The sequence below is a fragment of the Montipora capricornis genome, chromosome 10 (genome assembly GCF_036669925.1).
Source record: "Montipora capricornis isolate CH-2021 chromosome 10, ASM3666992v2, whole genome shotgun sequence".
In the NCBI taxonomy this organism is placed as follows: Eukaryota; Metazoa; Cnidaria; class Anthozoa; order Scleractinia; family Acroporidae; genus Montipora; species Montipora capricornis.
Genome location: NC_090892.1, coordinates 11,408,851 through 11,433,850, shown reverse-complemented (window position 1 = coordinate 11,433,850; position 25,000 = coordinate 11,408,851). Strand labels below are relative to the sequence as shown.

Here is a 25,000-nt window from a genome sequence, read left to right as displayed (position 1 = left end):
AGCTTCTGCTTAGAAAAAAGAAAAACCAGTGGATAAATCAAGTCGTAAATCAGCATCTTTGGATCTTGAAGAATCATGGTGTATTTGTGGTGGACCCTAATTCGGTGAAATGATTATCTCTGAAAAAACAGACCGCCCAGTAGAGTGGTTTCAGTTCCAATGCGTGGGGATCACAACTGCACAAAGTGGAAAGTGGCTCCATTTCACCTGCAGCGACAGTCAGTAGGCACCACAGGTGAAATTACGTTTTATCAGTTTCACTTGCAATTTTCTGGCTCAAACATCAGTAAAAATCAAGTACCTTTCAGATATTTACTGTAGTTCACCAGCCTAAGAAGTTGCAATTTGTTTTTCCCATCTTAGCTTGGTATAACTTGAGACATTCTTGTCCTTGAGGTAAGGGCATTTTATTCCAATTTTTGCCCGGGGTGGGGGGGTGGGGAAATCGAGGCTTTTTGCCTTGGTACTCCCCACCCTTTCCCGAGACAAGGGAGGAGGAGCGTGGGGGTTTCCACTGACTGGTGCATAATTATGTTTTTCGCGAGTATTCCAGCGCGTTCACGGCGTACACGTTCGGCGAAGTATCCTATAAATACATAGGTACGAGTGGTTTCTGAGTAAAAAATTTAGAATGAAAGATTTGCATTTGTAAGCTCACGTTATCGTTAAAACAGTATCGCAGCACATGCAGCACGATTATTTTCCACTTTTAACCAATGATATTCTTTTTTTAGTGACGTTCTCGTTGAGTATCCCGTCGTAGATCTTAAAGTCCGATTGTCTTGGGTGGGAATGGGTGGGGGGGTTATGGGTGAATTGTTGAGCCGTGGTTGTAGTTATTACTCAAATGGAGAAAAACTTGAGAAAAGTCTCAACGATTTTTGTACAGGATTGTAGAAAAAAACCGGGAACTTCGTGCTCTACTCTTCCCGAAGAGTGTTTTTGAAAACGTCCTAAAGAGCTTATGATAAACATTGAAGGCCTACGGTTTATAGTCCAACCAAAGGATGAAAGGGCAGCCGCTTCTCTTTGGTCATGTTAAGTCCTTGGGTGTTTTTCCGGCCGGAGTGCGAACGCGCGAACTCCCACACGGTATCCGGATGCCAAACCAGCTCAGTGCTCAGCCCCTGAGCACTGAGTGGGCGCAACGCACATCCCAGCCAAAGAAGAAAAATCTGATGATTGCAAGCAACTAGTTTATCCTTAGACCGTTAGACCGTTAACATCATACAAGTACAAGGAAAGGTTACGTTTATACAAACGTTGGCCGTGTAGCACTTATATTTTAAACAGAGTTAACTGAATAGAGTGTAATGTGTAGTGCAAGATTTTCTATCCCATATGAACCATGTGAGCGTTAGCCCAACTGATGGAAATGGGCCCACACAAGGACAGAGAAAAACTCTGACCAGGGTTAACATCATAGTTGTATTCTAAAATTTGAGGCGCATGAAATTGTACAGCCCGCAGATCAGCGGGACACATTGTCCATTCAGAACCCAGATAAATGGGCTATAACCTTGGACAAAATAAAATGAAAAATTGGTACCCTCCTCCCCCCCCCCCCCCCGCTCCCCCCAAAATCAATGACGAATCCTCGTGCAAGATGAAGCCCGTCATTGTTCATCATTGAAATTGGGGGGAGGGGTGGTCTTCATTTCCATTAGAAATGTCCAAGATTGTAGCTCCCCTAACGTGTCAAATCCTGGCGGAAGGGATGCCCCCCCCCCCCTCCCCCAGTTTTTGATACATGTAGTAAAAGACGCAAGATTTACTCTTATCATATACCTGCTGTTCTGCTATCTGTTGCCTTCGCTCTTCTAGCGCTCTCTCTTGTTCACTTGTTTTGTCGATAATGCTCTTCCCTCCTTCCAGCAATTTACTTTCCATCATCTGATGGCAAAACCCAAAACAAAACATATCACTTCGCGGGACAATAAGCTATTGTGGATGAACCTTCACTGCTCCCAACCCTTCAAGTTTATCTTGCTAGGCCGTTCAGAATCTCGCGAACAAAACATCCCATGTCACAGGACAGGTAGCTATTGTAAATGAACCTTGGCTAGTCGCCACTCCATAAACCATATCATTGATGCTATTGTATGGGCCTCCTGTGAGAAAAGAAGCCGACGCTTTTCGTTGGCTGCCGGTACTTATTAAAACCACTGCAAGAATCGTCCAGAGATGATTTGATCTTTCTGGGCCAGCTTTTGTTTATAAAGGTCGTATTTCGCAAAAAGTTAACGTCTAATGCAACAGCAGTTTTGTTTTAACATGAACCCACCTTGATTTTTGCCTTCAGGGCTGTTTGCGCTTCTTGCTGCTTTTTAAGTAGATGTGCTCTCTTCTGAATTTCTCCCATTAGCTTTTCTTTCTCCTAAAATTAACAATGAAAAACCTTCAGGATTTTTGTTTGTTTGCTTGCTTTTTAATTACTGATTTCACTCCACATTTTGCATAAATTCAAGGTTGTTCAAAAGTGCACTGGAAATTAGTACAATTATTGAAAAGGGCAAGATATAGCCAAACTGATTACATGACTTTCAGTTAAACTACATGTCTTTTTTAACACAAAAGAATTTTAAATTAACTACAACAGGATTTCCAGTAGTATTAGAGAGTACAGGGATCTATCTTGAGGCTTTGAAACACGACGCGAAAATTTAGACAACATGATCTACAACTCTTCCACCTCTCCTCTGACGCTACTTGCAGCGGTTTGAGCACAGAGGTATTACGGAGTTCAAGCAACGACGACGGCTGCGCAGCGACGACGACTGCGGCAACAACAATGCCACAAAGCAAGAATAGTATTGGTTAAAAAGGTAAAGTAATCGTGCTGCACATCAGGATACGTTTCTTTGCCTTACTCCACAAGACAACAACGTGGAATCACCAACTTTCAGGTTTTGACGGCATTGTAACCAAACAACAACAAAATGTTAATCTTTACTTTAAACCCGTTTGTACCCATCCACTTACAGGATAGTTCGCCCGTATTGTACAAGGCGAATGAGATGAGAGTTACATTTTGGAGTGACGTTTTCGTCGACATTGCAGTTATCCTTGCTTAAACTCACTGTAATCAGTATGGCGGGCGTTTCCTTCTGCCACTTTCACGCGACAGTTGTTAGGATTTGCCACCCTCCACGAGGTAGCTGCAAACAATGATGCTTCTAGTTGCGTCTCCCAACCTCTAATTTGCATTGCAGATATTACATGGGCTTAACATCAACTTACTGGATACCACAAGGTAAGCAATCAAAAGATGCATACGAAAACGAAAACGCCATGAATAAATTGACCACACAGAGATGCAAACCTCTGCCATCATGGTATGGTTCTCCTGAAGTGCTTTCTTGTCGTCTTCAAGTTTGGCTTGCTCGGATTTGATCTTGTCCTCGGCGCTCTGCACACTTTCTTCCCCCTCTTCTTCGATTTCCTCATCTTCCTCGATTGAGCCTTAAAAATGGTGACAAAGCAAAAAACTCTAATTTGCCTTAACCTGTATTTTTGCACTTATGTCCAGAATTTCTGAACATATCTGGTATTTAGGTTTTCTTGTAGAATGCTGAAATACCTATTTAAAGTGAAGTTCATTTTTATATACAACTCCACTCGGTGCTCTACGCACTTATGTCCAGGATTGCACCTAATTAGATGCACACCGAATTTTGACATTCAACAAAAAGTGTCCCTTCAAGTCTAATCCTTTGCTACCTATTTCAAACACTAAGGTAAGGGTATGGTAGTACAAATTAAGTACCTACCTGGGCACCCATGTTTGGCTTACATGAAGTACCAATCTGGGCACGCATATGTTCGCTTACATGAAGCAGCTACCTAAGCACTCATATATTTGGCGTGCATGGAGTATCAACGTGAGTACTCATATCTTTGGATAACATGAAGCACCTTTCTGGGCACCCATATGTTTGCCTTACATGACGTAGCTATCGGGGTACCCATATGTTTGGCATACATGAAGCACCTATCTGGGCAACTATATGTTTGGCTTACATGAAGTACCTACCTCTTCACCTATATGCTTGGTTTACAAGAAGCACCTACCTGGGCACCTAAATGTTTGGTTTACATGAAGTAGTAACCTGGACATAAATATGTTTCGCTAACATGACGTACCAACCTAGGTACTCATATGTTTGGCTCACATGAAGTAGCTGCCTGGGCACCCATATTTTTGGCATACATGACGTACCTATCTAGGCACCCATATGCCTGGCTGACATGAATTACTAGCCTGGGCATTCATATGTTTGCTTACATGAAGGAGCTACCTAGGTACTCATATGTTTGGTTTACATGAATTACAACCCTGAGCACATACATGTTTGCCTTACATGAAAAACTAATTTGGGTACATATATGTTTTACTTACATGAAGTGTCTACCTCAGACCGGTTTATGTTTGACTCACATAAAGTACTTACGTGGGGCATCTAATTTGGAGCATTTCTGGACAGTGGCTCCAAGGGGCTGTTTGGGGGACTAGCATGACTGCTTCTTGTGCACTTTACAATCAACCGATCAATTGTGGAAGGATTGATGCCACCGTCCAGAAAAAAGCCCACGCCACAACATTTGGTACTAGTTTTATTACTTGCAAAGGCTGTGAGACAAAGCCTATGACTTTTAAGTCCTTATCCTAGAAGACTTGAGAATCTATCAATTTACAGATGTAGTTACAAGGCAGCACTTTCTCCTCACTTATTTTAAGAGACAGTCCAGACGGGGTTCGAACATGCAACCACATGCTCGGTGTTATTACTGAAGACTGCTTTGAGATAATTTCCTGTTTTCTGTTCGACAAGGATGGAATGTAAATTTAGGTTTAACTCTTAGGTCCCGCACCCTATCTTTCAGAGACGACCAAGGACCACTTTCACTTTCTTTTGTACTTATGTGAATTAGACCTACTGCCCTCATTTTGAAACAAAAATTCTTTTGAAATTTGCCCGTCGTAGCCAGGCTAGAAAGGAAACAAAAGAATATTTTATTTGGCCGCCATTATGAAAGAGGTCTACAAATTCACTATGAATAACTCTTCCATTAAAAACAGTTATTTGATATCTTTCACCCAAATCTCAAGGACTCCACTTTCCAAATGCTTTGTAAGATATAGAACACTATTTTCACAGTTTTAGCAGGAAAACGTAAGAACTCCCTCGACATACCCCTGTTTAAGGCTTTTGTCGAGTCACAATAGGTCCTTACTTATTATTGTGCCATACATGTTATTAAAGCATTCCTGAGAAAGACTCTGTCCTCAGGACATAACTGCACTAACTGCACTCTTCATGCCAGTTATTCCAATTAGATTACAAACACGTTTCCTTCATACCATTTTCTCGTTGCCGTCTCCTCTTCACCTTTTTCCCTCCGCCTCCGCGCCTCTCTAACTCTCTTTTTAATCTAAAATAAATAATAGAAAAAACAAATATTTTTTTTAATCAAAATGTACGACAAAGACAAAGATTATCTGCAGGCGGTTTATACTTACGTGTCGAGAGTACTTTTTCGTTTTGCATCACCACACTGGATGATTGGCTAATTAAAAATCGTGTCATATTCACAACCAATCAAAAGCAAAAGCACAAGAACACGTTTTCCCGCGCTTGGAACATGTCCCACAGAATATCTTTTCGTTATGATTGGCTCATAAGGAAGTTTAAGGACGCGACATTTTTGAAACGGACGGGAACCGGAGGTGAACATTACGCATGCCAGGACAGTAGTATCTCCCAGTCCTAATCATCCCTGATGGAGGAAAGATCTTAGCAATATAAATCTGGTTGTGTGAAGACAGGTTAAAAGGGAAAACAGCTCAATTCCAGTTGCCGTACGAGTCTCAAAAACATCGCGTGCTTTAAGCTCGCTATTATTTCCCTGTGCCTGTTTTCACTGATCAAGTTTGATTCCGTGCGCCTCAACTAAAAATCACTACAAGTAAAATAAAATGCACATTAGACAGATCTGGCATCGCGTTTACGCAAAACGCCAAACGTCGGACTAAAACTGCGTTTGCCAAAAATGAAAGAAACTTGTTTGATAAAAGTTATAATAATAACTATAAAAAATAACTTTGATTTCTACCCAGGAAGCTCCTCTCACCCGAAGGTGGTTTTCAGGGACGTCCTGCTTGTGATGAAATTGGAATTTAGAGATGTTGGTTTTTGAGGAGAGGGGTATTATGCTTATTGACTAACAGAACACAGCAAATACAAATATGGCCGCTCCCGACTACAACGTAGCGCCAATAAGTCATATGCCCGGAAGTATATGTTAAAAGGGGAAAACCTCCCACCAATGTGGGAGGCGAGTGCTATGACAACTAAACCATCCCTATTCCCCTAAACGTTCGAAATATAAAAGGAATCCTTGCACTTATCTGAGGATCACTTCCATCTTTCGTCTACAATCCGCACTTCAAATGAACATTTCTTTCATTGATACAAGTTCATTACTTGCCTGTCAGCCACAGGTATCAAGTACGTAATTTCTCAAAAAAAGATGGACGAGTTAGAATGAGAGAATTTTAATGCGTTTGGCGTTTCACGTAGACACGATGCTAAATCTATCTTAGGAGCAAGAACAACAGTGTTATACTTAGCGATCTCGTCTTGGAATTCTCTCAGTAAGGCATCCTTTGGATCTTCGTTAATCTTTGGTTTGTTCTTAATATTTTTCGCCCGATTTGCGTATCTGTTGCAAGCGAAAGAGTACAATTTAGATACTTAATAATGTCCACTCCCATAAGGGCTTTTAAGGGCCAATAAAACACAATCAACGAAACGATAGAACAGAACAACAACTGTTAAGAATCTCAGTTGGCTATTTACAAGAGCAGCTGAGAAGTTGAACCAGTCTGAGAGACTACGGGTCTAGAACGCGGGATTGTCTGAGCTCAAGGCAAGCGCCCTAGCCAATGCACCGCTCTGCCTTCTCAAAGAAAACCATTCCAAACAATGAATTGACTACATTGCCATCAAGTCATTATAGTTAAGTGGAGTTAAATCCGACCGATTGATAACAAGAAGTCCCGCTCATTTGTTCAATCGGCTCTGATTTTTTTCCCCAATAATCATGGCTCATCCCGTTCATCGGGGGAGGAGGGGGGGGGGGTATTTTTATGGCACGTAAGTGATTTTTATCTATATGAAGATTCACGGTTAGGTAATCGAGATTTTCCAGCCTGGTGTTGCAGTTTTCATTTGGGGACCATCTGCACATAAGAAAAAAGAAAGCGATATTTCTGTTTACAGTTTTTTTTTGTAATGATTATCGAAAGTGAGTTGCATAAATTTCTGAAAATGTTACCCCACTTTCAAGAACATTTCACTGATTATCCCGACCAAAAGATTTTGGGCCATTTTTTTACAACACAATGCTTTTCACGAGCAAATCCGTTTGATCCGTTTAATGTCTGAGAAAAAGGGATTCGCCAATAGTGCAAGCTTAAGGTTTTAGGCTCACCAAATCTCCAATAAACGAGCAGCTGTTAATAGTGAAAACTCACCGTAATGTTGTAATGGTTTCTTCAAAATTGTAGCTTGCAGGGCCCTAAAATGGAACATAAAGAACAAATGAAATGAAGCTGTTCAACCCAAGGTCTTTTGCAATATAATACAGTAAACACCCGCATATAAGAACCTAGAATTTAAGACCCTGTTAGGGCTAGACCCCCCTTACATAAGAACAATGTTAGCCTAAAAAATTAAACAGGTTCTTATCTTAGAAAATGACCTTGAAATTTCAGGCGACTGGAACAAATTGCACTTTAAACTGCACAGATCTTGTTCAAAACTTATTTTTCATGGTTATGAAATATAAAGGCATCAGCGTCCTCATCAGAGGAAATCAGTCATACTGTATCATAGAGTAGATATCTTTTGAGGAAATAAAAACCAATTCAAAAACTCATTAATAATTCATGAGCCTGACAGCCTCTCAAAACACTGATAAAACGTCACGTGCATGAGCTTTATATCCTGATAAACCACTCCTCGTATTAAGTATTCTTTATACTAATAAGGCATAGTTTGTTTTTTCTGATATTCTAATATTCTCCTCTCACAATTTGACCATTGTTCTGAATCAAGGGGGACACGCTTTTTGTGGAATGTTTTTGAAGTCGTTAAAAAATCTAGCAATAGTGTTTTATCGAGTCCAAAAACACTCGGCTACGCCTCGTGTTTTTAAACCCGATAAAACACTGCTGCTCGTTTTTTAAACATTACTTTAAGAACACTACTGTAAATACCATTTTTATAGGAACCAATTCAGCCTACATGTAACTTAGAAAAATCTAGGTTCTTATGTGCGAGTGTTTACTGTATTCGTAGCCAAAGCGAAAAAACTCCCAATAAAACTTGAAACATGACTGACAGGGAAAAAGAACGTTGAAATAACAGTCTTCGATTTACAATATAGCGCAACGTACAATGTTAGCGACCATAACTGTTTTGGCATTTCCACCTAAAGAATCTGCAACGAAAAGAAATACAGACTTAAAAGAATTGCTGTCAGATAGGATGCGTCACCAGCAATAAAATTAATTATTATGAAGAGCTGCACCATTCTTACTCGCTCAATTTCAGAGATTTCAAGTAATAGACCTGCCTAGCACATCGTACCCGTCTCTCACTCTTGATACCCTGGGATTCCAAACAATTCTCCATCCCTAAAAAGCAATTTTGCTTCCAAGCTACAGTTTGCTGTACATGTACATTGTACCTTGCAATAATCTTGTAAGCTTCGAATCCCTGTAAGGAACATGTGTACTTTTGCCATCGACCTGACAACATGAAAATAAACAAATTAATTAAAACTTGAGCCAGACTGGGTGAAAATAAAACATAGAAGAAGCAATTTGCACGTTTATGATTCTGAACAGCAAAATTCTTTTCATTGTTGTTGATGTTTAAAAACATATTTACACTGTTATTAAGTTAGAAAATATGATTCAGTGAGTTACTTACCAAGGCAGATATGACATTGCCAAGTGCCGAAAGAGAAAGATTGATTTTAGTGGCTTCCTTAAGTCTTTCCCCCTACAACAAAAAAAACCCTTTGCTGGGCATTAGCAATTCAGTTGTCATCGTCATCTAAAACACGAAGACGCGCTATAAATGGCGTGGTACTGTAGGCACATGCAAATGATCTATCAATCAACCGTGGGTCACGCAACCGAGCTCTGTGATAATTTGTGCCATAAAAAAGCCCCTTTTGGCATGTGTGCAAAATATGTCATAAAATCATATCTGCCGTTCTTTTTTTTTTAAATCCCCAGTCCTTTAAGGGCTTCCGTCTCAGTGTACATGCTGTTTGTTGATCACCATCGTGGAAAATTGATCAGTCGTGCTTGAATGAATTCAAACAAAAGTAGTGCATGAAGCAACCCCTTTCATAGTGCGTGCGTCTTCGTGTTTAATCGGCATCGTCATCCACATAATCGCCCACACCATACACAACATCGTGATCACTAATCCCAGCGTGGACAGTATTATCTCCATTGTTATTATCATTAAGGAAACTGTAATCAGCTTCATCATCATCACAAAATCACTACACAAAAGTCACCCGTACAATTAAGCAAGCCTACCGTAGCTCCAGTTTTGGACTGTCTTTCACTGCCTGCCAAATCCACCATGTTCAGTTTCCCAACACGAATGTGACTTTCACCATCAGCGCCAGGCTGCAAAGTATGATTGAAACATTCCTGACTTTATACACTTTACAAACCACTTACAGAGTTAGACGGATGTGCCATAAATTAAGTTACTGTCCACATTTTTTTCCAGTTCAATAGAAGGCAAGAGGGCCATAAAATAAACTGAATTGGAGGAAAAAATATCTTGAGCTGTCACTTGAGTCCAAGCAAACAAGGTTAGTAAGGATAAATAATAATAGAATCTCTTGACTTCACTGGTTTCTTGGGTTTCGTTGTTTCACATGTTTCGTGGTTTCACTGGTTTCGTCGCTTTAATGGTTTCGATAGTTTCATGGTTTTGCGGGTTTCATGGTTTCGCGTGTTTCATGGTTTCACTGGTTTTGTGGGTTTCTTGGTTTCGTAACTGTCACAGTTTCATGGTTTCGCGGGTTCCATGATTTCAAGGTTTTACTGATTTCTTGGGTTTCGTGGTTTTTCAGGTTTCACGATTTCACTGGTTTTGAGGGTTTCAGGGTTTCACTTGTTTAGTGGGTTTCATGCTTTCACTGGTTTTCGTGGTTTCATGGTTTCTTGGGTTTCACGGTTTGAAGGGTTTTGTGAGTTTCCTGGCTGCAATGGTTTCATAGGTGTCACAGTTTCACTGGTTTCTGGGTTTTGTGGGTGTCATGGTTTCGTGGTTTCGCGGGTTTCATTGTTTCAATGGATACTAATCCCCCTCCCCTCCCCTCCCTGAAAGATTACCTTCCCATTCCACTAACTTTTAAGGGAACAGGGGTATGATTCTCAAAAGTCGCGAAACATTTTGGGTGTCACAATCTCCTCTGGAGAGGTAAAACATTTTAAGTCATAAATTAAATTCATAATTATTTTGCTTTTACCTATCTTGAAAAGCAGGTGGCAGTTTCACAAATGGCTTAATAATAATTATAATAATAATAATAATAATAATAATCTTTCTTTATTGAGGGTAGCACTTAATATCTTATGATAATCTACATGTGGCCCTCGGAGAAAAAAAATGGGGTGGATATTAAATCGGTACATATCAAAGAATTTTAAAAATAGATAGAAAACTAACTAGCTAGAAAACTTAAAATGTGTGGCCCAAAAAGTTAGCAGATTTTTGAGAAACGGACCCCAGGGTCCAAGCTCATCTCTGTATTGCTGAGGAGTTTAATTTACCTCACTGCATTCTATGGTAATGATGAAGATTGCATGGGATCTTGAGGAATGTTCATTCATGTTGGTTGCCCTGTGAAATATACAGGATGTTGAAATGATTATTCGACAATCAGTAGCTATCTTTTTAGGTTTGTGGCTTTTTTTTGCATCGCACAAATAACGTGCAGCGTACTGCGATGACCAATGTTAATATTTATAAATTTATTTATTTATTTATTTATTTATTTATTTATTTATTTATTTATTTTGGACCAAGAACATGCCTTGGATAAGAATGACATTAACCCTTCTTCATGAAATATAAAGACCTTGGTGTTAAAAGAAAAGCAATTTACAATTATTATCCTTCTGCAAATTGGCATGCCGACAAAACCTCCTAAGCACACCCCAAATTCGAAGAAATCTTGCCCTAAGCTGAGGCTTGGTAGGGTGACTTGCATCACTGACAACAAATAACTAGTAGCCATAATATTCACTAAAGTCTCTAAAAAAGAGTGCTGTCTCCAAAAACACTTCACAATTATACTTATTATTATTTGTGACGTGTCTTTCTTAAAAAGTTGAGTCTCCACATACTTGAAGGCCTGCAGTTGACAGTAAATTAATAGCCTAATCAGAGAAGAATGTTTCAACAAATTATGCAAGCTGGGTTTTGGAACAGTTTTGTAAAGTAGTGGACATGCATGTATTTCTGAAAGCAGTGGTCCAGACGAGACATTGCAAGCGCAAAGGCGCGAGCTACCTAGCGGGGTCTGGGGCCCCCCCAGGAAATTTTTCAGGCTTCTCTACGCAATTGTAGTAATTAAAATTTCGAATATATATTTCAGTTTTGTGTGGATTTTGCTAAATTTCTAAATTGTGCGTTATTATGCAGATTTGACTGAATGGTGCAGTCACGCACCCACGCATCCTGTCAGAATTCTCTCTAAAGTCACCCAAGACTGTAATGTTAGCTTAATGCTTTCAAATGCTTTATAACAAAAAGTATTAATACATGTATTTGAGATCACAACATTAGCCTTCACATCTTACCCAACTGCCCGGTTTTGATTACCAACATTCATGACATGTTCAATCTCTTTCACACTTTTGCAAACAAATGACTGCAGATCCTGTGATGAAACATGAACTCAATCAGACAAATACTTTTATTAATGACCACTCCAAGAGGGGGCGGAGGTACAGTTGAGGTGTGGTACATGTAAGTGAGCTAAAGTTTGGATCTCAGGGTAAAGGGGCTTTAAGCCTGGCCAACTGTAACGGTCTGGTTACTAAAATTTGGCTTTATCAAACAAGTTATCATCTAAAAAGGTAAGTCAACCACATGTTCATTGGCTGTTTTTTCATTCTGTTGTCTTAAGCCCATTTGGATGTTGCACCAGAAGACTAGAAGCCGCAACATTTTGGGGGGCTGCTGGAAAATGGGAGTTCACAAAAAAATACCAAGCACCAACAGAAAAATATTATTATAATTATATTAGTCCTTATTGCCCCCAATGGGGCATAGGCCCGCAAATAATGTCTCTTTTCCACCGGGTCTTGTCTTTCGCAATTGCCTGCGCCTCTTCCCATGACAAACCCGTGTCACTAAGTTCAGTTTCCACTGTCTTCCTCCAGGTGATTTTGGGTCTTCCCCAACAGAAAAATGTAGCCTCCGTAATTAAGGCGGTAAACCTCCTTGATGTGACCCAAGACCACAATAAAGGGAGGAAAGTGCTTTCCCCACTTTGTCATCCCTGCTCACATGCTTCATTGGGTCTGGAAACTCATGCAGCTTGTGTCTCCACCTTCTCCCATGTGTAAAGGGACTAAAAGTATAAATTACATGTATCATGAATTAGGATATTAAATTCAAAGCACACAAACCTTCACATAAACACCTGTGTCTGGTCTTTCCTTGAGTTCCAGTCTTTTACTTTGATCTTTTGATAATAAGTCTCTGATATCCTCCTGCAGTACACATGAACAAGCTTATAGTCAACATGTACATGCTATTATTCAATACAAGTCTATACATGGGGCTTCTTTATACTAATCTTTTAAGTTAAAACCTTCTGTAGTCTACATAACTTATAAGTAGCAATTAAAGTTTGCAAAGACGTATTTATTTCTGAATCATCAATTACATTGTAGCTTAAAACTATAAAATTCTTATCTTCACTATATTGTTAAGTAATTCAATGTGACATCAAACACATATTATTATCTTGCATTTGTAATAATGAATTATTGTAACTGAATTACTGTAACTGTAATTTATTAAGCAATTGCAATTCCTTGACAATAATTTTATCCCTTCCTTCCCCTCACCAGTAGGCTAGCCTGTGTAGCAAGCATTTCTGGCCGTGCGAGAATAGGGCAAGCGTAAAAAGAAAATTGGAGGGGGAAGGGGAGGAGGAAATGCTTGCAGAGAAACCCCTCGATTTTGAAAACTCCCGTTCGCCCACAAATGGGGTCTCTGATTGGCGCAGCTCGAATTTTTTGATTGACACCTCTCAGTCCCTAATGTCAATTTTAAATTAATAATCAAGCGAATGAATCAGAAAAAGTAATTCGCTTTTGATCGACTGATTTTTCGCTTTTCACTCATTGAAATCGCTCCCTACGCAGGCTAATTACGGAGAGATCTATCTTCTTTTCAAGAACATGTAGCAGTTAGCTCCATTGTTGATAAAGGATTTAGCAGTGGCTTGAGAGAAGAAAAACAAATTTCAATTTATCAAACAGCTCATCCAAGTGGGAGAGAGTAGTGTGGTGGATCTGACACACAATTGTCCGCACAAAATTAATAATGAGGTGGCAGACATGGTAGCCCTGAATCATGAGGTTTTAAAAGTAAATGTTCTACCTGGTATATTTCGAGGTATGAGGCTCTGACAAGATACTGCTGATTTTGTGTCCTGGCAATATGGGTAAAGATATGCTCAAAGGAGTTTGGTATGACACCTCTCAACACCGGATCCGCTCTCACACCTAGAACAGTTCCAAAAGATATGTTTTTGTCGCAGAATGAGCATTGTCAAACAATACTAAGATCGATTAATACCGGTACCATTACAGTACTTATTGATGAGTTTTAAACAATAGAAGACAAAACTACTTGGATGAAGCAGGAAGGTTTATACCGAGGAGCCTGTCATGGATGGAAGGGGTTTTTCAAAATCCACCAACATGAAGAGTAGCTCTTGCAGGAATGATGGCCTCAATGAAAAACTCTGAATCTTGACATTTTTCTGATTTCTGGAGGTAGAGTATAATGTACATAATTTGGGTAAAAGCATTTCACAGGCCCAAATTATGTACATTATGTACATTACTTAACAGCTGCTTTAATTTAATGTTTTTTGTATAGACAGTCAGTCCCATAATCTATGTAGCAAGTATTCAGACTCAAACCAAGATCTTAAGAGATCTCTTAAGAACTCTTGGTTTGAGTCTGGAGTGAATATTTGCTATGTACTAGATAATTTATGGGACTGACTGTCAACAAAAACAACAAATTAAAGCAACTGGTAACTGCAAAATTATTTACAACCACATCAGCGAGCTATATATTTGTGATTGTATGCTATTTACGTTTTTCTGAACTTTGTAACTATACCTTCCATTGTGAACGTTTTTCCTGTCCCTGTTTGACCATAAGCAAATATTGTACCTTTTAGAAGAAACAAACAATATTATTGTAACAACTTCCACTGTAACAAGCTAAAGCAGTAATTATAACTGGTAATTTCTATTAGTCATTCAAAATATTAGAAATCTCACTTTTGATTGAGTCATGACACTAATGTTTAATTAATGATCAATACTGGACAAATGACATCAATCCTCCAATGTCTCACCAATTCATTTAAGATGGTGATAAAATGGCTGACAAGAGTACACTTTCCTTACTGCTAGAAGTCACTTTTTGTGTAACAAACACTTTTTTTATATGTACTTGTTCCTCAGCCAACGAAAAATCACACATGTACGACTGACTGTGTACGGTGAATGACAGATACTTTTAATTATGTCAACTCACCATTATACCCTTCAAGAACAGAATCCACTAACTGCCTGAATGTTTCATCATACAGCTCTATCTGTTTGGAGCTGTAAGGCAAAAAAATTAATGTGCCAGTCAAAGAATTACAAGCTCTAACTTCAGACATTATAAAGAAAAGGGAAAAAGACGACATTTTCCCGGGGAAGGGGGGGGGAATAAAAGGGGAGGGATGCTCTTCTGAAATTTTAAATTAAACCCCTAAAGGAGACCAATCTGACCCCTAAAAGCGCTCTTTTTACAAGTTATATGAATGAGTCAAGTAACTTTAAAAAAATATACACTTTTAAACTTCTTCGCACGCAACACTAAAGGAGACCTTCACGGCTACATGTTATGATTGCGTTTTGCCCAGAACACCCTATGTGAGACCAAAATCCGAAATTTACACCCCTAAGCGAGACAACAAGCATCCCTCCCCTCTCTATATGGGAGTCCCTTCCCCCCCCCCCTCCCCCACCCAGGAACATTTTACAATTTTTTAAGTTAAGACCAGTGAGCAGCACACAGAAACAGATTTTGCCAACTTGTTTTTAGATTATTTCCTCCAACTGGTTTCATCTGATCACACAGACTTCAACAGGGAGATTGGACAAGATGGCAAAAGAAACTTATTTTATACCTAATCTAAAGGGTAAAGTCATGTTCCAACTAGGGTATGAACAGCAAAAAAAAAAAAACCAGAAAACATTAGGTGCAAGGTATATCAAAACTCCTGAGTGTGTAATAATGCCAAAAATGAGTGATGATAACATTTGGGGGTCACAGAATTACTGTAACATTAAATCTGTGTCATTCCCAAAATTAAAACATTCAACATTAATTTGAGCAAGTGCATAAAATCATCAACCTAGTACTTCAATCTTTGTTTAAGAAGTCAAAAATTATGTCCCCTCCATTAACCCATCGACTCCTGGGAGTGTTTAATGCCAGACGAATTTACTCCTCAACTGGGGGTGCACTAGGGGCGCCTGAAGAATCAATGGGCTATTAGACCGGAGATTCCCTATAATGTATCAGTAAATTTTGTTTACCAGATACAACAAAGACATTTCAATCCTTTGTGCACACAGAAACAAAATATAAAAGAGTAACTGACTTACTTCCAATCATAAACTGAATCATATGTGAACATTCGAGGAACTTCCTCTCTCTTGGATGGGTTAGTAATTTCAATTGATCCTTTCTTTACATTCATCTCTATTATCCTTGAAAATAAAAGTCACTTAATGTTAATTTATTTAATGTTTTTATATCTGCCTGATAAAATTATGAAAACAGCTTGCACAGGTATGTTTTTCAGCAATCTTTAATGTTTGATTTCAGATAGCAGCTATTGGAATGTAAATCTAAAGACAACACATTAGTATAGTGATTGCAAGCAGTTTATTTTGGTAGAGAAGTGGTTGCTTTTTTTCCTACGGGGTATATAAAATCTAACATTTTTCACGACTTGGATGCCCATCCCTTGATGTTTTTTATCATTTCCCATTTCCCAAGTTCATCCCAGATGAGTTACATTTCTCTGGTGTAAAAGCTTTTGTTGGGCAAATCATTTTGTTCCCTCGTTCATGTTAAAGACTTTTGATACCTTCGATGTCCTTGTGCTATTTCTTTTTCGTTCATCGGTCGACACCTTACAACCACCTTTACAGACTCACCAGACTTTTTACCAGACTGAAATTCAGATACAACAATTAATTTTAATGTGAGAGATACTTTCAGCACGAGAAGATAAAATTTGTATCCACAAGTGGCAATGTAATGTTAGTGTTTATTATAATTATAGCTATTGACGAAATGTCCAGATTTAAAACAACTTGTCTTATTCATTTTCAAAATGATGAAAAAGTGGTCACCAACTGCTAAAACATGCATGTTGTGTAACATGAAACAAGATATGAAAGTTCTGAAAAGCAAATCATAATAATGTAAAATTTTGCAATAGAAATGTCAATGTAGTAGAAAAGAAATATTATATTGAAGCACCAAAGTAATTTACAATGAAGACGAAGCTCACATTTTATTGGCTAATCGTGTGCATCACCATGACGACACCTATATTCTCACAAGTGAAAGATAAAAATTATATTTTCACTGCACGCGGTGAAGATATGATTTTTTTAAGTTAAAGGAAAAATCCTGGTATTTCATCAGTATCTATAATTATAATAAATTATTATTAATCACTGTCATCAATGTCATTCATTTAAAACAAATACTTACAGCTCTGTCAATTCCACCCTGGCTCATCTCCCCTCCCCCCTCCCAATAATTTATGCAAAATTATTCCAGGACATGATTACTAACGGTAAATACCCAGACGCTCAACTCTGATTTCTTTTTTCGGAGAGCGGGTGGCTATACACAGGCTAGTTCTGGCCTACTTGAAAACAAAAAAAAAATTGTGTCTGACAAACAATTTGATAAACTAGGGTAAATTAACCACCATAAGAGAGACATGCGAGTTAATATTTTGAGCAGTCCAACCCTTCATAATTCACTATGACAAAAGACGAAGCATTAGTCCTTTGTCGCTTCCTCTGATGAAGGGCTAATCCTCGAAAAGGCTCACAAATCTCTCTCACAGGGGTTTATTTACGTTTACCAACTGTTTGATAAAACAAAATTTTTGAGCTTGAACACTTCCTTCTGATGCAGTAGCACAATTTCTTTAGAAACTGACCCTTCATCCATCTACTTGAAAACAAATACCCCACCCTCGTGAAGCAAAAGTGAAAAAATGACTGCTCTGGGTGGGGGAAGGGGATGAGTGGAGTTGCCAGAGCGATTACAGAGTTGATTAGATCTAAGCACTTAAAATAAAAATGTCCATTCTGTTTTGAACGCTAAAAGAAACATTCAAATGCTAAAAGAAACAACTAGTATATTATTACTGGATACGATTTCGCAAAAAATTAAATGCTGGTTCCACTAAAATTTCATGAAGCAATCTTAGAGCTTACGTAAATAAGCTTAACTTTGGCTCACATAGGAAGAATACATTTAAGCTTATCGAAGTTTAGGTTCTAAGATTGTTGAGCCTAAAAAATGACAACATGAAATCAAGGAAAGAGAAGGTTCATTGGAAACTGTTTCAAACGGTTTCATGTATTTACGTTTGGTGCTCACCATGGCGACTGCTGTGAGGTCAGAAACACCTTTTAGTCCAGAAAACTTGGGAGTCTGCACATTCACTTTCTCACAAAAATAAGAAATTGCTTCCTTCCAACCATAATAAGATTTTCACTGAAATGAGTCATCTCAAGTAACCAGGTTTTTATGTAAAAAGTTGCCGGTCGTGAATGGCCGCCATCTTATCTGTATACACCGGTCTCTCTCGGTCAAAAGCACCCAGTTTCTCGCGGGCCAGTCGGGTGGAGTGGTAGATAACGGAAGTGAATGGGACAATCACATGACTTTTGGAGGCAGACATTTGTTTATTGTTACACATCAAACTCTGAACTCTTTGCGCCCGAGCGGAGGCGCTATCATCTCAAATACAACGCGCGCTCATGGAATAATTGTTAACCATTCATTTCTGTTCAGATGTGATGCTGACTGTCGAAATCACTTTAACACTTCGCCGGACCAGTACTAATGTGGTTACTATACTATGTCACTCGAACTGAGCTCCCAGAAACCGACGAAGGCCAAAATCCCAAACTGACATGGAAGTTTTCTAATGTCTTTCAGGTGGTTCATTCTGTATATGACCTATTACACCGGTGAAACTCCAGCAGTGCTACAACTAACGACAAAAGTAGTTGGGTTGAGACGCTGTGCTGGGAAGACCACAATTATAAAAAATTCGTCTTTACGTTGGTTTGATGGAAAGATTAAGGGGGTTGGGAGGGGGAGGAATTCGTACTACAATCTTTAAAAAAAGCCTTTCTCCTTTCACTAGAATGTACTCACGGCCGACCGTAAGAATGATCTATGCTATATCAAAGAACGTTTTGACTCAAAATACCAGCTTTCGCTTTCGATCTAACTTATTCCAATTTCGGTACCAACCTAGAATTTTAGCGATACCCAGCTAGCAGAGTTTTTTTAAATATGGTCGCTTGTCTTTTATCGGTCCTGCAGAAAATACTTACTATAAACACATCACTTATCTGTGGTTGGCAAAATGACAAGCTACCTGCTAACAACACATCACAGGAAAGGAAAGGCAAGGGCACCCAACGAGAATATAGTTCAAAACCACTTAAACATAGCATAGTTCAACGTATTTTAGTATTTAAACGGCAGATATAGGCATATTTTTATCCTCTAGAAATTTTTCATCTGTTCGGAGTTCGAATTCCTAGCTGAAAGTCTAGTGATCCGAAAATAATAGGGATCAAAACTTACCTTTTGGAAAATTTCAGCCAGAATAAAGGCTCCCGAAAATTCTAGGTGACCCTTTTAGGGTAAAAATCCGTTAAAAATGGGCAATTATAGGACAGGCAGGCAAGCAAGGAATATTACAACAAATGTTCCGCAAACTCTAGATCTCAAATCGTCTGCATATGGTACAAAAATCTCAATTGTTAAGGAGTTGTGTAGGCCTGTCAGTCCTTGCTACCTACTACTGGTTTTTATTTGCACACTACTTAACTTGGAAAAATCTATGTCCTTACATGTGGGTATTTACTGTACTACTGCGACAGCCTGAGCAACCGCGACCGCTACCGCAGCACTCGAAAATTCGTATCCCTGTTCGCCAATGTCATATCCTCTATATATACAATCAAGAAAAAATGTTTTTGATTTTCTCTTGCAACAACGTGTTAAAGTCAAGAAACAGATACTTTCTGCTATCTGCGACCACTACCCACGACCGCGGCGAACGTGATCACGACCACCAGCTGCGACCGCCAACCGCGTCTCCTAAACGCGTCCGCCAACTGCGTCTGTTAAACGTGACTGCTAACTGCAATCCCCTAAAAAACACTCAGCATGTAAGAAAGTGTCATAACAAAACTTGTAATTGCTTTTGTTTCGTTCCGGTATCCAAAGTTACCGCCCTCTCCCACAAAAAAAAAGCAAGACGCAGAAATGATTACAGGCTTTTAAGCCCGCCGCACACTTGAGGAAAGAGCTGAGCAAACTGACTCGCGAGGCGGTTTGCTCAGCCGTTTCCTCACGTGTGCGGGAAAATTGTGGTGAGAAATTCGCCTCGCGAGGCCGTGAGGATCAAATCAAACATGTTTGATATTTTTGGCCTCGCGAGACAAATTCCTCAATGTGTGCGGCCATCGTGAGAATCGAGCTGAGCTTGGTTTAATCAAGCATCCAATAAAAATACATGGCATACTCACGTGACTCCAGCGATTCAGGATGAGGTCGGAGGAAGAAATTCCGACGTCACTGAAGTCACGTGAGAATTCCATGTATTTTTATTGGATGCTTCATTGACCAAGCTTAACTCGATTCTCACGATGGCCGCACACAGTGAGGAATTTGCGGCAAACCGCCTCGCGAGGCACTTTGCTCAGCTCTTTCCTCACCGTGTGCGGCGGGCTTTAAGGACGGTGCCTACTAATGTTATTGCGCATACGTTCTGCGCATCTCGAGATACTCGGATTTCTGATGGGTGATGCTTATTAACAAAGGGGTATTTTTGCGCGTTTAAAACTATGTGCGGAGAAAGCAGAACTAGCAAGTGCTCTTGGTATCCAAAAAGAAAACTGGGGGAAACCACGCATTTTTCAGAGATGTGGAAAAGAACGCCATACATTGCGTTGTATTTTAAAGCTTTGCGTGGTTACCCCTAATTTTCCTTTTGGATTTCAATAACACTTGTTAAGATCTGCTTTTCCCGCATGTTCAGTAAACCGTGCAAAAATACCTAGGAATTAGTACGCATATTCCTTAAAGATACTTCCGATGAGGCCATTCAGGACATTATGGTCCCAGTACCACTCAAGAAATGAATGAAGGGTGTAGTTTCTAAAGAAACTGTGGTGCTGCGTCGGTGGGGAAGTAGTATACAAAAATTTGGTTTTATCAACGGAGTTGATAACGTAAATTGGCCACCGTACAGAGATTCTAAAAGCTGACGTTTCGAACGTTAGCCCTTCGTCAGAGCGAATCAAGAGACTGTCGTTCAGAATGACTTTCTCTTGTAAGTTTGATCTTATTTATTATTAGAGAGATTGTTGCAGCTGTTTGTTTTGGTTCTTATACCCTCCTAGGATTAGCTCTATGTGCTAGTTATAAGCAATTAAACGGCTAAGAACCAAGACCCACTGAAGCCCGAAAAAGATCTGGGATTTGAACAAGTGACTCGGACGCATTGCCTTTCGAGCACACTTCCTATCATCCTTTCGTTGTCAGTATTGTACTCCGGCTTCTTGGAAACTTCTGATTTTCGTGCAAATCTAGAATCGTGGAATTTCGAATTCCTTATCAACTCCATAACCACACGAAACCTACTTTTGGAAGCTAGGTTCCTCTGAGGATTCTAATCACGTTATAAAAAGTGAACAAGTTGAATTTTTTTATTGACAGCGTTTTTACAAACATTTTCTTATAATTTCAAATTTCGCAATAAAATACAAATTTGTTGAGCAATTCGTTGCATTGATTTCGAGGTAAGAATGATTAAGACATACAAACAAATGCCAGATGTCAAGATGCTAAATAAGTATGTATAAACTGTACAAAAGGTTGGTCGAGATGAATTGTAACAAAACTATTAAAAGCAATCGTAAAAAACAGACCCGTATCTTGTTTGGAAGGCTTAAGCTTAGCAATGAAATCTTCCGCTTATTTAAGTGTAAAGCGAAATGTGTGTCGGATTGTAAGCTCTTAACATCTCAGTGAACAAGTAAATTTTAAATCTCAGTAAAAAAAAAAGAAGTAACAAAAAGTAGAGGGTCTCCTTGACTTTCAAAAAAAGTGATCTTATTGCTAACTGCCGTATGTATTTTTTTTCTTGCTTTGCTTTTGGCGTGTGAAAAGTGATTTATCTAGTTTTGAGCCAATTACATGCAGGGAAACGCAAAACCAATTGGCCATTTCCGAGTTCATGTCAGCCACCTCTTCAAAGCGAGTCTAAGTGCGAAGTTTTTGTGATGGTAATTGGTTCCACTTTACACATAAATGAAAACTAATTTTCATAAGAAAAACTTCGCACTTAGAAGAGGAGGCAGACATGAACTCGGAAATGGCCTAGTAACTTTCTCGTACTCATTTTAACGCACTTAGTGCCAGATGAATGTGTTTGCGTTGCGATTGGCCCATTTCATCGTCGGTGTCTGTTGTACTGGGCCAAAGAAACAAGTTTGCCTTTCAACTGAGAACTATAGCTACTCTCGCTTGGTGTGTAGTGAAAACACTTTCGCGCCGCACTAACAGTCAGAAAGCCCGCGCTTGGTAACGGCTACATGAATCGAGTTCTAATTGGCAAAAACATTTTAAAAAACCTAAAAAGCTATACAATTGCAATTTGAAAAATAACCACCCCCCCCCCCCCCCCCGATTAATAGTGTTATCAAATAAGCATATTAACACTCCTACATGTCTTTGGTACTCCACTTCTTTAACGCAATTTAAATCTCGGATTGCCGGCGTTTCACTTTTCAAGCTACCTTCCTAAAAAGAAAATTGTTTAATTGCTACCCACTTGGCATTATTAGAAAGAGCAATAATGCTTTTTCTTTCTCAATCTTCATTCGATATACTGTTCGACTTTCTAATTAAATAAATGCCATCCTGCATTCTTGACAAGGTAACAAACACAACAACAGCATCGGTGAGAGCTACGCCAGTAGCATACTAGTGTCGATTGAACAAACGCCAAGCGCTCTCCTTGAAGAGGATTACCCAAGTCTCATAGTGACCACATCGCCCCATTCACTGACTCTGCGGAGACAACTCAGGGGCCTCGTGGCGTTGTAGTGGGCGCACCGGATTCCTGACCTTTCGCGAAACTTGGCTGTGCCACTGGGTGCATGGCTTTGTTAGACGAACGTTGCTCCAGATGGTCTCTCTCTCTCTCTCTTCCTTTCTTTGTCCTCCTTTCTGTACAAATCGCTAATAGCGATCTACTGGTTGTGCCACCTTTACCGTGGACCAGCATCTCGTACAGACGGAATAACGATACTCACAGACGTTCCTTCATGCCATTGAAGATCAGTTCCATTGTTTTTAACTGGTCAAAAGTACAAATTGCAGGATAAACAACTAAGCGCAACGTGTTTAAGGCGCGAGAAACTAAAGCATTCTTTGCAGAGAAGCGTGTTTGGTTATCTTTGTGCTATAAACCTTCTATCTCCTTCAATGGTGATCACAGTGTGTCTACGAAATCAGCGAATATTGGCGGCACCTCGGCTACTTTTCTTCATCTGGCCCTGCGATGGTTGAATTCAGCCTAAACAACCTCGGCGTATGGGTTGCCAACTTCTTCACTGACGTAAGCGTACTGGTTTAAACCTATAGGCTGCAAAACAAATCAGATCATGGCGTGAGGAACACTCGGAACTATTGGAAGCATAAATCTCAACCTCTGACACCTCTCTACCAGATCAGCCAAGCGGATGATAAATGTTTTTCATGCGAGAGAACGCAAAGCAAAAGTCGAACAATGTTGGGGTAGAGAGATGATATTTTTGCACTAGTGACTCAGGAGATGGTGACTCGGGGATACTACGGAAAAATCCGATTGTTCGCGAACAGGAGTCGAACCTACGACCTTCCTACCTATTACTAGTTTGGATGCTCTACCACTGAGTTATAGGAGGCTCGTGGGAGCCTGAGGCCATTAAACTAGGCTCACGTGACAATTGTCCTGCTAGGGTGTTACACTTCCCTTCCCAAGCCTCCTTCGGTCATTATATTTGTTTGCGTAACAAAACACGACTACCTCAGAAAAGCGGGCCGCTCGACTGATTTATGAAGAGACTGCTCGCAGTGTAGGGGACGAATGGCAGGAGAGAGTTGAGTGCAAAAGTCGGATGAACATTCTCGTGTTTTCGTGTAGCAAGTCGTACTAAGTCGATAAAAAAATATTTTAGCTGCCCCTGTACAATGATTTACCAGCCAGCATAAGTTCTATTACAGATTACCACATTTTGTTAGGGAAAGTTCCAAGATTCTAAAAGCTAAGGCTATTATGCGGCTGGCTTAATTTCCATGTCTGGTAATTTTATCATCCTGATTTTCATGATTTTATATCTTAAGGCCGGGACACACTAGGCGATAAGTCGCTGCGACACGTCGCGGGGACAAGTCGCCGCAACAAATCGCCTTGTGTGACACGGTTAATTTCATGAAAATCATTGTCGCTGCGGCAGAATTTTGTCGCCGCGATCAGTCGCACGAATTTAAACCAGTTTGAATTCGTGCGACTAGTCGCAGCGACAAAATTAGCGAAAGCAGCGTTGTCGCATCGTGTGTACACTTCCCGCAACAAGTCGCTGCGACAAAATATAAATGAACCAATGAGAGAGCGTCATATGGTCAGCCATATTGAATTAGAAAACTAGTTCACATCCCCCCTCATACGAGATCACTGAGTGTGCTCCGAACAGGCGTCGTGTCGCAGCGACTTGTTTTGCAAGTAGTACACACGGAGCAACTTGTCGCAGAGACATGTCGCTGCTATTAGTTTCATTTAAAAGATGTAAAGCTACTCTGTAGAAATGCTGTTAATTAATAAATCGTTATTATTATTATTACTATTATTATTATTATTAGATTCACTTGAATTGCGTAAGGCCTGGTTTTCACTAGCGACGCAAGCATAAGCACAAACAACACACGCAGGCGCATTTACTTGTTGTTAATTAGTGTCTATTGTTCGAACAAAAGGCTCTAATGAAAAACAAACTACTGAGTTTGCGTATGCTTTTTGTGTTTATGCTTGTGTCGCCAGTGAAAACCAGGCTTAAGAAATGGTGTAAAAGAGAATTGAGAGCCATCAAGGTGTTTAACGATTAAGTTTACAAAAGAAATCGCTATGAGAGTCTCCCTTTAGGCTTAAACCGCCAACTACATGTACTGTATATACGGAAACTTACGTCGTCTAGTCCTTCGAATCGTTTCGCTAATGGCGTGTTTGGAAGTCGGCTTTCGCGGCGCCATTTCCTGAA

At 39.7% G+C, this 25,000-nt stretch overlaps 2 protein-coding genes across 2 annotated transcripts in view; both read right to left on the bottom strand.

Moving 5' to 3' along the window:
- Positions 1-18,260, bottom strand: part of LOC138020053 (kinesin-II 95 kDa subunit-like) — a 31,668-nt gene extending 13,408 nt beyond the window's left edge. The window contains exons 1-19 of the mRNA XM_068867050.1: positions 18,051-18,260; positions 16,510-16,595; positions 16,022-16,126; positions 14,898-14,968; positions 14,475-14,528; positions 13,722-13,846; positions 12,740-12,823; positions 11,906-11,985; positions 10,874-10,943; positions 9,623-9,715; positions 9,000-9,071; positions 8,755-8,815; positions 8,462-8,505; positions 7,538-7,581; positions 6,628-6,723; positions 5,363-5,433; positions 3,323-3,462; positions 2,285-2,377; positions 1,789-1,893 (exon numbers count right to left, since the gene is read on the bottom strand). Of these exons, the coding sequence (XP_068723151.1) occupies positions 1,789-1,893; positions 2,285-2,377; positions 3,323-3,462; positions 5,363-5,433; positions 6,628-6,723; positions 7,538-7,581; positions 8,462-8,505; positions 8,755-8,815; positions 9,000-9,071; positions 9,623-9,715; positions 10,874-10,943; positions 11,906-11,985; positions 12,740-12,823; positions 13,722-13,846; positions 14,475-14,528; positions 14,898-14,968; positions 16,022-16,126; positions 16,510-16,595; positions 18,051-18,053 (1,497 nt within the window). The 5' untranslated portion in view covers positions 18,054-18,260. The remainder of the gene's footprint in view (positions 1-1,788; positions 1,894-2,284; positions 2,378-3,322; positions 3,463-5,362; positions 5,434-6,627; positions 6,724-7,537; positions 7,582-8,461; positions 8,506-8,754; positions 8,816-8,999; positions 9,072-9,622; positions 9,716-10,873; positions 10,944-11,905; positions 11,986-12,739; positions 12,824-13,721; positions 13,847-14,474; positions 14,529-14,897; positions 14,969-16,021; positions 16,127-16,509; positions 16,596-18,050) is intronic.
- Positions 18,261-21,388: 3,128 nt separating this feature from the next.
- Positions 21,389-25,000, bottom strand: part of LOC138019551 (uncharacterized) — a 26,031-nt gene continuing 22,419 nt past the window's right edge. The window contains exons 8-9 of the mRNA XM_068866393.1: positions 24,929-24,995; positions 21,389-23,349 (exon numbers count right to left, since the gene is read on the bottom strand). Of these exons, the coding sequence (XP_068722494.1) occupies positions 23,281-23,349; positions 24,929-24,995 (136 nt within the window). The 3' untranslated portion in view covers positions 21,389-23,280. The remainder of the gene's footprint in view (positions 23,350-24,928; positions 24,996-25,000) is intronic.